This window comes from Nomascus leucogenys, chromosome 11, assembly GCF_006542625.1.
Source record: "Nomascus leucogenys isolate Asia chromosome 11, Asia_NLE_v1, whole genome shotgun sequence".
NCBI classification, from domain to species: Eukaryota; Metazoa; Chordata; class Mammalia; order Primates; family Hylobatidae; genus Nomascus; species Nomascus leucogenys.
Window position 1 is genome coordinate 44922524 of NC_044391.1, and position 13955 is coordinate 44936478.

The following is a 13955-nucleotide window of genomic DNA, read 5'->3' on the forward strand; positions in this document are numbered from 1 at the left end:
GCCTAGGCTGGTCTCAAAATTCCTGAGTTCAAGTGATCCTCCTGCCTCAGTCTCTCAAAGTGCTGGGATTACAGTTGTAAGCCACTGCACCCGGCCCCAAACTTATTATCTGCTCGTGAACATTAAAGAGATGGTATAATATGTAGTTTATTTCTTGGTTTTCTGGCTTCTTTCATTCCACCTAATATTTGTGAAAGCCAATCACATCGTGTGTAGAAACAACTTGTTCACTCCCACTGCCATAGAGTCTTCTGTTGTATGAATAAACCACAATTTGTTCATATTTACTGATTTAAAAATTGAACTATATCCAACAGCAGAGAATGTCACACGACCACCAAGACAAAAGAGGTGAATCTATATGTCTTGTTTTTTTTTTTTGAGGTGGAGCCTCGCTCTGTTCCTAGGCTGGAATGCAGTGACACGATCTCAGCTCAGTGCAACCTCCACCTCCCAGGCTCAGCTAATTCTCCTGCCTCAGCCTCTGGAGTAGCTGGGATTACAAGCCCGCGTCACTACGCCTGGATAATTTTTGTATTCATAATAGAGACAGGGTTTCGCCATGTTGGCCAGGCTGGTCTCAAGCGCCTGACCTCAGGTGATCCGTCAGCCTCGGCCTCCCAAAGTGCTGGGATTACAAGCGTGAGCCACCATACCTGGCCTATATGTCTTTCATGGTGTACTGTTATGTTTAAAAAAAAAAAAAAAAGCAGCTAAGTGTGGTGGCTCACTTCTGTAATCCCAACACTTTGGGAGGCTGAGGTGGGAGGATCACTTGACCCCAGGAATTCCAGACCAACCTGGGCAACATAGTGAGACCTCATAAAAATACAAGAATTAGCAGAGCATGTTGGTGTGAACCTATAATCCCAGCTACTCGGGGGCAGAAGCAGAGGATCGCTGGAGCCCGGGAACCGAGGCTGCAGTAAGCCATGATCATGCCATAGCACTCCAGCCTGGGCAACAGAGCAAGACCCTGTCTCAATTAAAAAAAAAAAAAAGCAAACTGTTCCTTACAGTGTTGTGCATAGTGACAAAGAAATCGACACAATCTAAATGTCCAGCATTAGGAGAATGATTAAAAAAAAATCACATTGGCCAGGTGCGTTGGCTCACAGCTGTAATCCCAGCACTTTGGGAGGCTGAGGCAGGCAGATCATGAGGTCAAGAGTTCAAGACCAGCCTGGCCAACATGGTGAAAATCTGTCTCTACTAAAAATACAAAACTTAGCCAGGCGTGTTGGCAGGCACCTGTAATCCTAGCTGCTGGGGAGGCTGAGGCAGGAGAATCGCTTGAACCTGGGAGGTGGAGGTTGCAGTGAGCCAAGATCACGCCACTGCATTCCAGCCTGGGCAATGAAGGGAGGCTCTGTCTCAAAAAAAAACAAAAAAAAAAAAACAAAAAAAAACCCCCAAAAACCAAAAACAAAAAGAAACAAGTGGGCTGCATGTCGTTGGGCCAATGTGCTCAAAGCCAGAAGAAACCAGGAGGAAGAGTCAGAAGGTTGGTGGGGCCAGAGCATTGGAAGAAGTTTCTAGTCAGTCAGGAGGCGGAGATCAGATGGGGCTGGAGGACATGGGAGGTCGGGGCGGAGGGCATGGGGACGCGGGGCGCTGCTGACCTGTTGTTGTCCACGTAGCGGATGAGCAGCGGATACAGAGCGTACAGGTCCCGGCAGAGCACAGAGAACTCGTCCCGCACCAGCAGCTCGCCCTCCTGGGCCTCGGCCTTGGCCTCCAGGCGCAGCTGCTCCTCCTCGGACACCACCTTCCCTGCCCTCTTGCGCAGCCGCCCGATGGTGGGGATGAAGTGGGACTGCAGGAGCTCCGGCCGCGCACGGCTCACGATGGGCTGTGCGAACACTGCAGGGGTGCGGGGGGCTCCGATGCCACCTCCGGCCTCTGACACAGGCCCCAACCTCCGTTCCCAGCCCGACTCCCGAAAGGCACCTCCAACCTAGCAACTGCCATTTGACCCCAGCCTGACCCTAACCTTGGATATAGTCCCTGAACATTGATCCCAGCCATAGCCCCAAACCTGAACCTAAGACCCAGTCCCTATCCTGTGACCCCAGCCTGGCACAAATCCCTGACCTCTGACCCCCAACAACTGAAGCCCCACCTGTTACCTCACTTTTTTTTTTTTTTTTTTTTTTTTTTTTTTTTGAGACACAGTTTTGCTCTTGTCGCCCAGGCTGGAGTGCGATGGTGCAATCTCAGCTCACTGCAACCTCCGCCTCCCGAGTTCAAGCGATTCTCCTGCCTCAGCCCCCTGAGTAGCTGGGATTACAGGCATCTGCCACCACACCCAGCTAACTTTTGTATTTTTTAGTACAGAAGGGGTTTCACCATGTTAGCCAGGCTGGTCTCGAACTCCTGACCTCGGTCAGGAGATCCACCCGCCTCGGCCTCCCAAAGTGCTGGGATTACAGGCGTGAGCCACTGCACCTGCCTGTTACCTCACCCTTAACTAGCATGACCCCTGACCCCAATCTTTAACCTCTGACCTGGCCCATACCCAGACTCTTACCTCACTATGTGATTTCTGGCTATGACCCCAAGGTCGTGAGTGGGCTTCTTACCCCAGCCTCTGGCCCCTGACCCTGGCCTTTGATCCCAGCTCCTGATTTCTAGCTTCACCCTGATCTACAACCTGTTTCCTTACACAAAACTTTTTTTTTTTTTTTTTAAATAATAGAGACAAGGTTTCACCATGTTGCCCAGGCTAGTCTTGAACTCCTGGTGTCAAGTGATCCACCTACCTCAGCCTCTCAAAGTGCTGGGATTACAGGCATGAGCCATCGTGCCTGGCCCTGACATGAAACTTCTGAATCAGGAAACCTAACGCTTTGAGGACCCATTTCTTTCCTTCTTCCTTTCTTTCTTCCTTCCTTCCTTCTTTCCTTCCCTTTTTTTCCCTCTCTCCCTCCCTCCCTTTTTCTTTTCCTTCTTTCCTTCCTTCCTGTCTTTCTTTTTCTTTCTTTCTTCCTTTTTCTTTTCTTTCTGTCTCTTTCTTTCCTTTTGTTTTGTTTGTTTGTTTTGAGAGAGTATCTCACTCTGTCACCCAGGCTGGAGTGCAGTGGTATAATCACAGCTCACTGCTGCCTCCAACTCCTGGGCTCAAGAGATCCTTCTGCCTCAGCCTCCCAAGTAGCTGGGACTATAAATGTGTGTGCCACCACACCTGGCTAATTAAAAAAAGTGTTTTTTTTGTTTTTTTTTTTTTAAAGAGATGGGGTCGTGTTATGTTACCTAGGCTGATCTCAAATGGCTGGCCTCAACTAATCCTCCCACCTTGGTCTCCTAAAGTGTTGGTGTTACAGTTGTGAGCCACTATGCCCAGCTGACCCCTGGCATTTTGACGCTGAAAAAACCTACACTCTGACTCCTCCTAACTCCGAGGGGACCATGGGTCTCCCTTTCAGACCATCTGGCCAAGGGAGCCCAGGCCGCTGACCCACCCCTCAGAGGCCCAGTGCCCCCAACCCACCAGCCAGCCGCTTCATCCAGGAGGCCTCGTCAATGCCCAGGTTGTTGACGATGATTCTCAGGATATTCCCCAGCAGGGAGTTGAGGTGGTCAGAGGTGACAGCTGTGCAGGGTGGGGGGGCGCCGGCGGGCAGGGCGGGAGGGGGTGCCTCGGGCCCGCGCTCCCACCATCGGGGCAGGTAGCTGCATAGCATGGGCAGCGTGATCTCGATGACGTGCGGCATCTCTGTGTAGCGGGCCCCTGACTCGGCCAGCCCCCCGATGTCTGCCATGAGCCGCTCCAGCACCGGGATGTCGGGACACATCTCCTCCACGCTGTTGGGAAGCCCCAGGACTGGGGTACAAGGACGGGGGCAGGGAATGTCAAGCCATCACCCCCAGACCTCAGTGCCCTGGCCTCCCCCGCAATACATCAGACACCATTGAATTGCCACCCCCCTAAAACAGTCTCCCAAACCCTATTCCTCCCATCTCACCCTCCAACCCAACTACCTCTCCCAACCCTCACATTGAAACTCAGTGGCCCCGCAAACACTTCACACCCCTGAGCCTGTCTGCTCCCTAAAATCTCACCCCTAGAAACCTTCCCTCCTAAAATCTCCCACATCCCAAACCCATTCCCCTCACCCCTGCTATACAGCATACTCCAAAAGAGACCTTTTCCAACCCCACCGTGTCTTCCCCACCTTGTCTCTCTGAATCCCACACCTGGTTCAGTCCCTTGAAACAGACAACCTATCACTTGCTCATTTGCTGACTGTGGGCCAGGTGCCATTCTGGGAGCACAGCTGACCAAGAAGACAAGCTTCCTGCCTTGGAGCATATATTCCCCCCAGGTCCACGCCTCATTCTAGCCTCTGGACCCAGAACTCAGGGGATTTTTGTCTGTTTTATCTGTTCACTGCTGAACCTCAGGTGACTAGGACAGCACCTCATACATAGTAACTGCTCAATACATATTTGCTGAATGAATGAATGAACCCATGCCTTCCCTCAATCCTCTCACGCTCAAATACCCCTCACCCTATGTCTCCAAGCTTGATGATGCCCTCAAATGTCACCATCACTAAAATAAATTCCATAGCTCCAAATTCCATGGATGGGGTTTTGCTATGTTGCCCAGGTTGGTCTTGAACTCCTGGACTCAAGCAATCCTCCTACCTTGGCCTCCCAAAGTGCTGGGATTACAGGCGTGACCCACTGCGCCTGGCCACCAAGTGCTACTTTTCTTAACTTTTATCAATAGATTCTGTTTTTAAAAATCAAATTAATCTCCTAATTCTCCCCATGTAACGGCCTTGAAATGCCCCCAAACCATAAACTCTGGGGTTCCTGAATGTGCGGCACTCCCAACCTGGGGAATCCTCAGCCGCTCACAGCCCAGCCCAGCCACACCACCCCCAAATTAGGCTCTCCCCAAGGCCCTGTGCTGGGGAGATCCGGACTCCCGGCACTGCTCCCGCCCCACACAGCTTACTGGCCCGCTCCCGGGGAGACTTGGTGGTGTACACGGAGAAGGCATTGTACTCGTTCAGCTGCGGCTCCAGGAACGCCACCGGCATGGCTGCTGCCAGACGGGCCAAGCACTCCCCGAGGGCTGGACGAAGCCTGGAAGAGGGGGCTGTGTTTAGCTGCCATGTGTCCCCCTCTTTGGGGTCCTGGGTCCCAGCCCCATCTCCATAGAAACGGCTCCTCCCAGAACCCTTTGGGACAGAGCTGCCATTCATCCATGTGTGCCACTTATTTTGTTTTTTAAGACAGGGTCTCGCTCTGTCACTCAGGCTGCAGTGCAGTGGCCTGATCTCGGCTCACTGCAACCTCAAATTCCTGGGCTCAAGTGATCCTCCCACCTCAGCCTTCTGAGTCGCTGGGATTACAGGCACACACCATACCATGCCTAGCTAGTTTTAAAAAAAAGTCGTTTTTGTAGAGATGCAGTCTCACTATGCTGCTCAGGCTGGTCTCAAATTCCTGAGCTCAAGCGATCCCCCCATCTCAGCCTTAGGAGTAGCTGGATTTACAGGCACCAGCGCCACCACACCACTCCACACCAAGCTAATTAAAAAAAATTTTTTTTGTAGAGATGGAGTCTCGCTATGTTGCCCAGGCTGGTCTCAAACTCCTGAGCTCAAATGATCCTCCTGCCTCAGCCTCCCAAAGTGCTCACAGGTGTGAGACACCGCGCACCGCTGGTGTCACTTGAAATCTGAATAACTTCAGAGCTGGTGGAAACAGCCTCGGCCCCGCTCTTGCTGTATCAATAATCTCAGCTCAGAAGCGGTCACGTGGCCACTGCCAGGGGCCCTCCCCAGGGATCCCAGTGTTGCGTGGCTCCTGTGTGCAGGGGCTGCACCCCGTGGCCTGCGCCTCCCCGTCTTCCCCAGCGAGGCCCGCCTGCTTCACGGCCCCAGACCTGGCGGCTCCACCTCCGTGGCTGACCTGTCCCTGAGCGCCCTCACGCGGCCGCCGTGGGGAACTGCAGCTACCGCCGTGAGCGGGAAAATTCTTAACATTTACCCTGCTTTTCACCTACCCCATCTTCTTACCCTGCTACCTCCAGCCCCACCCAGTCCCAAACGATGGCTCTCTCTCCTTACTTTTCCACATAAGTGTTCTTGGTGGTTCCCAGGGAGTAGATACTGCACAGCGTTCGGTAGCAAGAGACCTGGACGTCGTCCACTGAGGGAGACAGGGGGCGAGGCTGCGGGATGCGCTCACAAGACAAGCCCTCCCCACTCCACCTCCCTTGTCTCTAGGCCCATGCAGTGGGGAAGAGCAAGCAGCTGTACGGCCAGCCTTCCATGTACGAGTCTTGTGACTTGAGCAAGTTACCAACTCTCTCAGCCTCAGCTTCCCTACCTATAACATGGGAATAGTTACAGTACCTTCCTCACGGGGTGGTTGTATCAAATGAGTTACTACTTGGAAAGCCACTAGAACGGGGCACACAGTAGGCAGTCAATAAAGGCTAGATGTTGTTTCTTCCGTGGAGAGGACTCATGGCCCTCTATAACGAAAGTGAGGGGTACTTCTTCCAGAAAAATGCAAACAGACCTGCAATACTGCTGCAATTTTAGGCTATCTTTTTCATTTTATTTAAAATGTATATATTTTTAGGGTTGGCGCAGCGGCTCACGCCTGTAATCCCAGCACTTTGGAGGCTGAGGTGGGCGGATCACCTGAGGTCAGGAGTTCGAGACCAGCCTGGACAACATGGTGAAACCCCGTCTCTACTAAAAATACAAAAATTATGTGAGTGTGGTGGTGAATGCCTGTAATCTCAGCTACTCGGGAGGCTGAGGCAGGAGAATCGCTTGAACCCGGGAGGCAGAGGTTGCAGTGGGCCGAGATTGTGCCACTGCACTCCAGCCTGGGTGACAGAGCGAGACTCTGTCTCAAAAATAAATAAATAAATAAATAAAAATTAAAAAAAAATTTTTTTAGACATGGGGTCTCAGTATGTTGCCCAGGCTGATCTCAAACTCCTGGTCTCAAGTGATTTGCCCACCTTGGCCTCCCAAAGTGCTGGGATTACAGGTGCGAGCCACTGCGCCCAGACCAATTTTAGGTTAACCACATGCCCTCCAGAAGGCCAAGTTAAGAAGCTCATCATGAGGCAAAAAGAGGGCGGGGCTATTCTAGATTTTAAAGACACTACAGAGACACAACCACCAAATGCAGCAGGAGAAACTTGACTGGATTCTGATTTTTTTTTTTTTAAATCAAAGACATTTTGTGGGTAATGAGGGAAATTTAAATATGGCTAGGTTAGGTGTGATAATGATATCGTGGTTACACAAGAGAAGGTTCCTATTCTAGGAAAGCCAGCTGATGAACATTAAGGGATGAGGTTACCCTGGTGTGTGCAACTTACACCCAAAAGTTCAACAAAAAAACTGTAAATACTTTCAACCATACAGTGAAGGGTAAGCACACCGGGCAAATTGTTAACAATTTTCTTTTTTTTTTCTTTTTTTGAGATGGAGTCTTACTCTGTCGCCCAAGCTGGAGTGCAGTGGTGCAGTCTCAGCTCACTGCAACCTCCACCTCCCAGATTCAAGCAGTTCTTGCGCCTCAGCCTCCTGAGTAGCTGGGACTACAGGTGTGAGCCACCATGCCCAGCCAGCAATTTTCTTCTTTCCACCTTTCTGTATGTTTTGAAAATTTCAAAATACAAAGTTGGATGGGAGAAGAACCCTATCGAGGTGCTACTTTTCTTTTCTTCTTTTTTTAAGATGGGGTTTTGCTATGTTGCCCAGGTTGGTCTTGAAATCCTGGGCTCAAGAGATCTTCCTACCTCGGCCTCCCAAAGTGCTGCAATTACAGGTATGAGTCACTGTGGCTGGCCACCAACTGCTACTTTTCTTTTCTTTTCTTTTCTTTTGAGATGGAGTCTCGCTCTGTTGCCCAGGCTGGTGTGCAATGGCATGATCTCGGCACACTGCAACCTTCGCCTCCTGGGTTCAAGCAATTCTCCTGCCTCAGCCTCCCAAGTAACTGGGATTACAGGCGACCACCACCATGCCCGGCTAATTTTTGTATTTTAGTAGAGACAAGGTTTCATTATGTTGGCCAGGCTGGTCTTGAACTCCTGAGCTCAGGTGATCTGTCTGCCTTGGCCTCCCAAAGTGCTGGGATTACAGGCGTGAGACACTGCGCTTGGCCAAGTGCTACTTTTCCTAAGCTTTATCAATAGACTCTCTTTTTTAACATCAAGGACCCTATTTTATTCTTTCTTTATTTTAGACACAGAATTTTGCTCTGCTGTCCAGGCTGGAGTGCAGTGGTATGATCATAGCTCACTGCAGCCTCCAACTCTTGGACTCAAGTGATCCTCCCTCGTCAGCCTCCCCAGTAGCTGGGATTACAGGCATGTGCCTCCATGCCTGGCTAATCTTCAATTTTTTTTTTTTAGTAGAGACAGGGTCTCGCTATGTTGCCCAGGCTGGCCTTGAACTCCTGAGCTCAAGCGGTCCTCCTGTCTCAGCCTCCCAAAGTGCTGGGATTACAGGCGTGAGTCGCCGTGCCAGTCCACTTAGGGTCTTTTGTTAGAGCTGCTGAGTTCACGTCCTCATTAATTCATTTGCCACCTGCCAAGGTACTGACTGCATGCTTTGCTTACAGCAAGAAATCCACACACTCAAACACTCAGGGACTCTCACGGGCACCCGGATGGGTGGTGTTGGCCACACTGACTCCCCGCAACCTGCCCTTGGGTCAGGCGCCCTTACGGATGACGTCATCTCCGAACTGGTGCTGGGCGATGTGCTGGAAGAGGGTGGTGAGGACCGGCAGCAGTGCCACGGTGGTGTAGGTGAGGTTCTGGCCCACGCCTTTCACCTGGGTGCGCGCCTGTGACACCTTGCCCAGCCGCAGGTTCTCCACCATCTTCTCGATGTCCTCCGAGGCACTCTCGAAGAAGGAGCGGAGGCCAGCCTTCACGATCTCAGGGCCTGACTTCATCACTGTCCTAGAAGGGCAGTGGGGGAACACCAGCTCTGGAATCGGAGAGTCTAGGAGACCAGGGGTTGAGGTGGGGGCCCGAAGATGGTGGGAGTGGGCGCCACTGCCCATGGCCTTACCTGGCATCCAGGGAGCGGGCCAGGATGTGAAGACAGTTGACCACAGCCGGGGCGTCCGTCCCTGGGAGAGGAAGATGGGCCGGGGGGATGCCATGGCTAAGAGGACAGAGGACAGTGCCTCCCTCTACATCCACCCCAACCCCTCTCTTCCTGAGGCTACCTGCAGGCTAAGTTGGAATGCTACTGCACCCCCACCCCCCGGACTCCTAGAGCACCTCCAAACTTCCCTCCTCCCCAGCCTGACCACTCTCCTGGCCTTCCTCCTGCCCAGCCCTGACCCCACTGGGCTGTCCTTGTCTGGAGATGGGTCTGTCTCTCCCACTGGCCTGGGAGCTCCATGAGGGCAGGCCCAGGGCGTCTCAGTCACTGCCCTGCCCCCGGGATACCTGGTCCATGTCTCTGAGTCCAGAGGAAGAACACAACAAAAGTTGTTCAAATTAAGGCAGAAGCTGGGAGCTATTTCTTCAGGGTGGGGAAGAGAGAGATTAGGGAGGAAGACCGAAGGTGCGGAGCCACTTACCAAAGAGAGAGACTCGGTGGCGGACAAGAGCAGCAAGTTTGCAGAAGAGGCTGAAGAAAGAGAAAGGGACAGAAGGCAGGAGAAACAGCGAGTGAGGAGGCCAAGGAGACGAGGACAGCGTGACCCAATTAGAGGAGACAGGGACAGAGAAGACAAGGAGAGAGGAACCAGGAGGGGGCTGAATGATGGAGACAGGAGGGATGGGAAGGGACAGACAGATGGGCAAGCTGGAAAGTCACAGGCAGTAACTGGGATGCTGGGGAGGTGAGGGGCGAGTCGGCCTTTCTTATTATTCTTTATTTTTTTTGCGACAGGGTCTTGCTCTGTCACCCAGGCTGGAGTGCAGTGGCGCGATCCCAGCTCCCTGCGGCCTCCAGCTCCTGGGTTCAAGCGATCCTCCCGCCTCAGCCTCCTGAGTAGCTGGGACTACAGGCATGCGCCACCAAGCCCGGCTAATTTTTGTATTTTTTGTAGAAATGGGGTCTCAGTATGTTGCCCAGGCTGGCCTCAAACCCCTGGCTTCAAGTGATCTTCCCACCTCAGCTTCCCAAAGTGTTGGAATTACAGGCGTGAGCCACCACGCCCGGCCTTGAATTGGCCTTCCTGGACAGGGTGATCAATTTGTCCCAAGTTGCCTGAGAGTCCCACATCCTGGGAAACCCTTCAGTCCCGGGTACACTAGGATGGCTGGTTACCCTTCAATCGCCTTTGGAGGAGACGGTCAGTACCAACACCCAGCACCCAGGACAGAGCCTCCATGGGCAAACGATTACAGTCCTGGGAGGTCAGGGGGCTGGGTCTAGGGTCACAGGCAGCCCACCTGGTGATCATTTCCTTCTCCTTGTTGGAGGCGTGGCCACCACTGCCCAGCACTTTAGCCGGAGTGGACAAGAAATAGAGGCAGTGGTTGGTGAAGTACTGGTTGATCAAAGGGAGCAGGATCTGGAGATGGCGGGGGAGGGAGATAAAGCGTCCAGTGAGGGGTGGGGAGAGCCTGTGAGTCCCCGGTCCCCTCCAGCTTCTAAGCCCACCTCTCACCTTGGCAAAGAATTTAATCTCCTGTTCATGTGGGGACTTTTCCACTCGCCCACTGCTGACCACAGCCTCTGTAGGGAGGGCAAATAGGGTTCACAGTGGGTTCAAGGCTGGGGAACCCAGGGTGTTCTGATGGGAAGGATGCTGGGAGCAGAGTTGGGAAATGATGGGGGATAAAGTATTGGTATGAAGTCATTTGTGTTGGATTTGAGATAAAACTTTCTCCTACCTTTCATCTGATTCCCCCAACTCCTTTTTTTTTTCTTGTCGCCCAGACTGGAGTGCAATGGCACGATCTTGGCTCACTGCACTCTCTGCCTCCTGAGTTCAAGTGATTCTCCTGACTCAGCCTTCCAAGTAGCTGGGATTATAGACACGCTCCCACACACCCAGCTAATTTTTGTATTTTTAGTACAGCCAAGGTTTCACCATGTTGTCCAGGCTGGTCTCAAACTTCTGACCTCAGGTGATCCACCCGCCTCAACCTCCCAAAGTGCTTTCCCCCAACTTCTTGATCAAACCCTTCTTGAAGCTGACAACTCCTTTATCAAACCCTTTCTGAAGCTGACAGTAAACCCTTTCTGAAGCTGACAATGGGGAAAACAAACTAGAATGGGTTAAGGTCATGGAACATGCCCCTCCTCACCCACCATAAGTGTTTTTCATTCTGAACTTGAATACACATGGCACTGAGTTAATCTGCAATAAATGAATGAATGAACCAAATGAAACAAGAAGTCAATATAAAAAATTAGAGTTAATTTTAAAATGGAAATAAATTTCAAACAATAATAATGGTGATAGTCATAACTGATACTATTAAAATAATAATACTGGGCCGGGCACGGTGGCTCACGCCTGTAATCCCAGCACTTTGGGAGGCCGAGGCGGGTGGATCACAAAGTCAGGAGATCGAGACCATCCTGGCCAACATGGTGAAACCCCATCTCTACTAAAAATACAAACACAAAAAATTAGCTGGGCGTGGTGGCGGGCACCTGTAGTCCCAGCTACTCGGGAGGCTGAGGCAGGAGAATGGTGTGAACCTGGGAGGCGGAGCTTGCAGTGAGCCGAGATCACGCCACTACACTCCAGCCTGGGTGACAGAGCAAGACTCCATCTCAAAAAAAAAAGTAATAATAATAATAATAATACTGGCTCCAATTATTAAACACTTGCTATGTCCTTGGCACTGTGAGACATGTCATCCTCACACAGTCCCCTTACAACTTGGAGGTCTGTGCAGTTGGTTCCCAGCCCCCATTTTTCAGATGAGGAAACTCAAGTGAAGTAACTAACCCCAGGTCACCCAGTGACAGAACCATGGCTAGTTACGGTGAACATATGCCCATATCACAGGTGAGGAAACTGAGGTCTAGAGAGGGAAGGGAATTGTCAAGAGGATATGCAGCACTGAAGCTCAGCAGGCAGGCTTTGAGGTGAGACATGACAGCGAATCCTGCTCTGCCACTCACCTGGAGGGAATCTGGGGGCTCCTGAGGGTAGCTCTCAAGGGGAATGCTGGGGGTTCTCTAGGGGAAACCGGAGGCGATTGTAGGGCCTAGCTGTAATTCTTAGTGGCCTATAAGAGGCATTGGGGGCACCCCAATAGCCTCCGCCTTCAAAATAGATCCAGAAATCTGCCCAGTTCTCACCCTTTTTGGCTCCTGTCCCCACCCCAGTCAAGCCACAGGGACCCTGTGAACACCACAATCATGGATCACGTCCCTCCTCGGCTCAGCCCCCAACCCCCAACTCCATCTCACTGCAGGTAAAGGTCAAAGTCCTCATCACAGCTTGCAAAGCCCTGCATGATCTGCCCCAGTCACCTCTGTGACCTCGTTTATCTCACTGTCCCCCTCGATGACTCTGCTTCAGCTACAGGGCATCCTGACACTCACACCAGGGACCTCTCAGGGCCTTTGCACTCGCTGTTCCTTTGCCTTCAAGGAACAGATGTCCCCCAGAGGTCCACACAGCTCCTCTCTTACCTCCTTCATGGCTTGCCCCAGATATCACATTCTCATCAAAGTCTTTCTGGAACACCCTATTTAAAATTACAACTGGCAAGCCGGGCACGGTGGCTCACACCTTTAATCCCAGCACTTTGGGAGGCTGAGGCGGGCAGATCACGAGGGCAAGAGATCGAGACCATCCTGGCCCAACATGGTGAAACCCCGTCTCTACTAAAAAATACAAAAAATTAGCTGGGTGTGGTGGCGCCCGTGCCTGTGGTCCCAGCTACTCAGGAGGCCGAGGCAGGAGAATCGCTTGAAACAGGAAAGCAGAGGTTCCAGTGAGCCGAGACCGTGCCACTGCACTCCAGCCTGGGCAACAAGAGCGAACCTCCGTCTCAAAAATAAATAAATAAATAAAATAAAAAATAAAAATGAAATGAAATGAAATAAAATTACAACTGGCTCCACACTCCCAATCCCCTCTACCTGGCTCTATTGTTTTCTTCTTCCCATAACACTGATCACCTTCTAACACTAAACGATTTAGTTATTTATGATGCTAATTGCCTGAATCCAACACAGGAGTAGTTGCAGGGGAGCAGGGGTCATTTGTCTTCTTCACTGCTGTACCCCAGCACCTAGAACAGTGTCTGGTACATAGCAGAAGCTCAATAAACATCAAATAAGGGGAGGACGGATCGAGTGCGTGAACAGGTGTCCTAGGTGAGTCTGGTCTGCATAACCGGTGTCTGCAGGTGGGGCGGGCATAAACGGGGGGATTTCTCCGTACCCAGGTGGGCAATGAACTCCTGAGAAATGTCCATCCAGCGCAGCAGCTGCTGCAGGAAGCCAAAGGCAAACCGCTTTTCAATGGAAGACGAGTCCAGTTCCATGTCCTTAAGGCCTCTGCATGGAGATGTGGAGAGAAGGATCAGCCCAGACGCCGGCCCTACAGTTTCCCACCGTTCTCAGGTCCGCCTCTGCTCCTGCTGGCCCCGTCTCTATCAGCTTTGGCTTCACCCCAGGTTGGAGCTCCACTCTGAGTCCCCCATGCCCCACCCCACTCAGCCTCCTCCCCTTTGGCCCCACCTCTGTTCCCCGGGCCCCACCCTTTTCAGCCTTCTCTCCTCTTTGGTCCCTCCTCCAATCACCGGTCCCTGCCCCTCTCAGTCTCCTCCACTCTCTGGCCCCGCCTCTGCTCCCTGGGCCCCGCCCTTCCCTTCCTCCTCTCCTCTCTGGTCCCGCCTGTGCTTCTTAAGCCCCGCCCATTTCGAACTCCTCCCTATCTGGCCCCGCCTCTGTGTCCAGGCCCCACTCCCTTAGCTCCTCCCCTCTGGTTCCATCTTTGCTCCCCAGGCCCTGCTCCTGTCG

General features: G+C 52.2%; 1 protein-coding gene across 1 annotated transcript in view; it reads right to left on the reverse strand.

The window, feature by feature from the left end:
* LOC100592793 (ryanodine receptor 1) overlaps positions 1 to 13955 on the reverse strand; it is a 137751-nt gene that overhangs the window by 51724 nt on the left and 72072 nt on the right. The window contains exons 59-68 of the mRNA XM_030822220.1: positions 13375 to 13490; positions 10630 to 10697; positions 10412 to 10533; positions 9592 to 9641; positions 9072 to 9132; positions 8721 to 8959; positions 6087 to 6168; positions 4967 to 5097; positions 3491 to 3823; positions 1623 to 1863 (exon numbers count right to left, since the gene is read on the reverse strand). Of these exons, the coding sequence (XP_030678080.1) occupies positions 1623 to 1863; positions 3491 to 3823; positions 4967 to 5097; positions 6087 to 6168; positions 8721 to 8959; positions 9072 to 9132; positions 9592 to 9641; positions 10412 to 10533; positions 10630 to 10697; positions 13375 to 13490 (1443 nt within the window). The remainder of the gene's footprint in view (positions 1 to 1622; positions 1864 to 3490; positions 3824 to 4966; positions 5098 to 6086; positions 6169 to 8720; positions 8960 to 9071; positions 9133 to 9591; positions 9642 to 10411; positions 10534 to 10629; positions 10698 to 13374; positions 13491 to 13955) is intronic.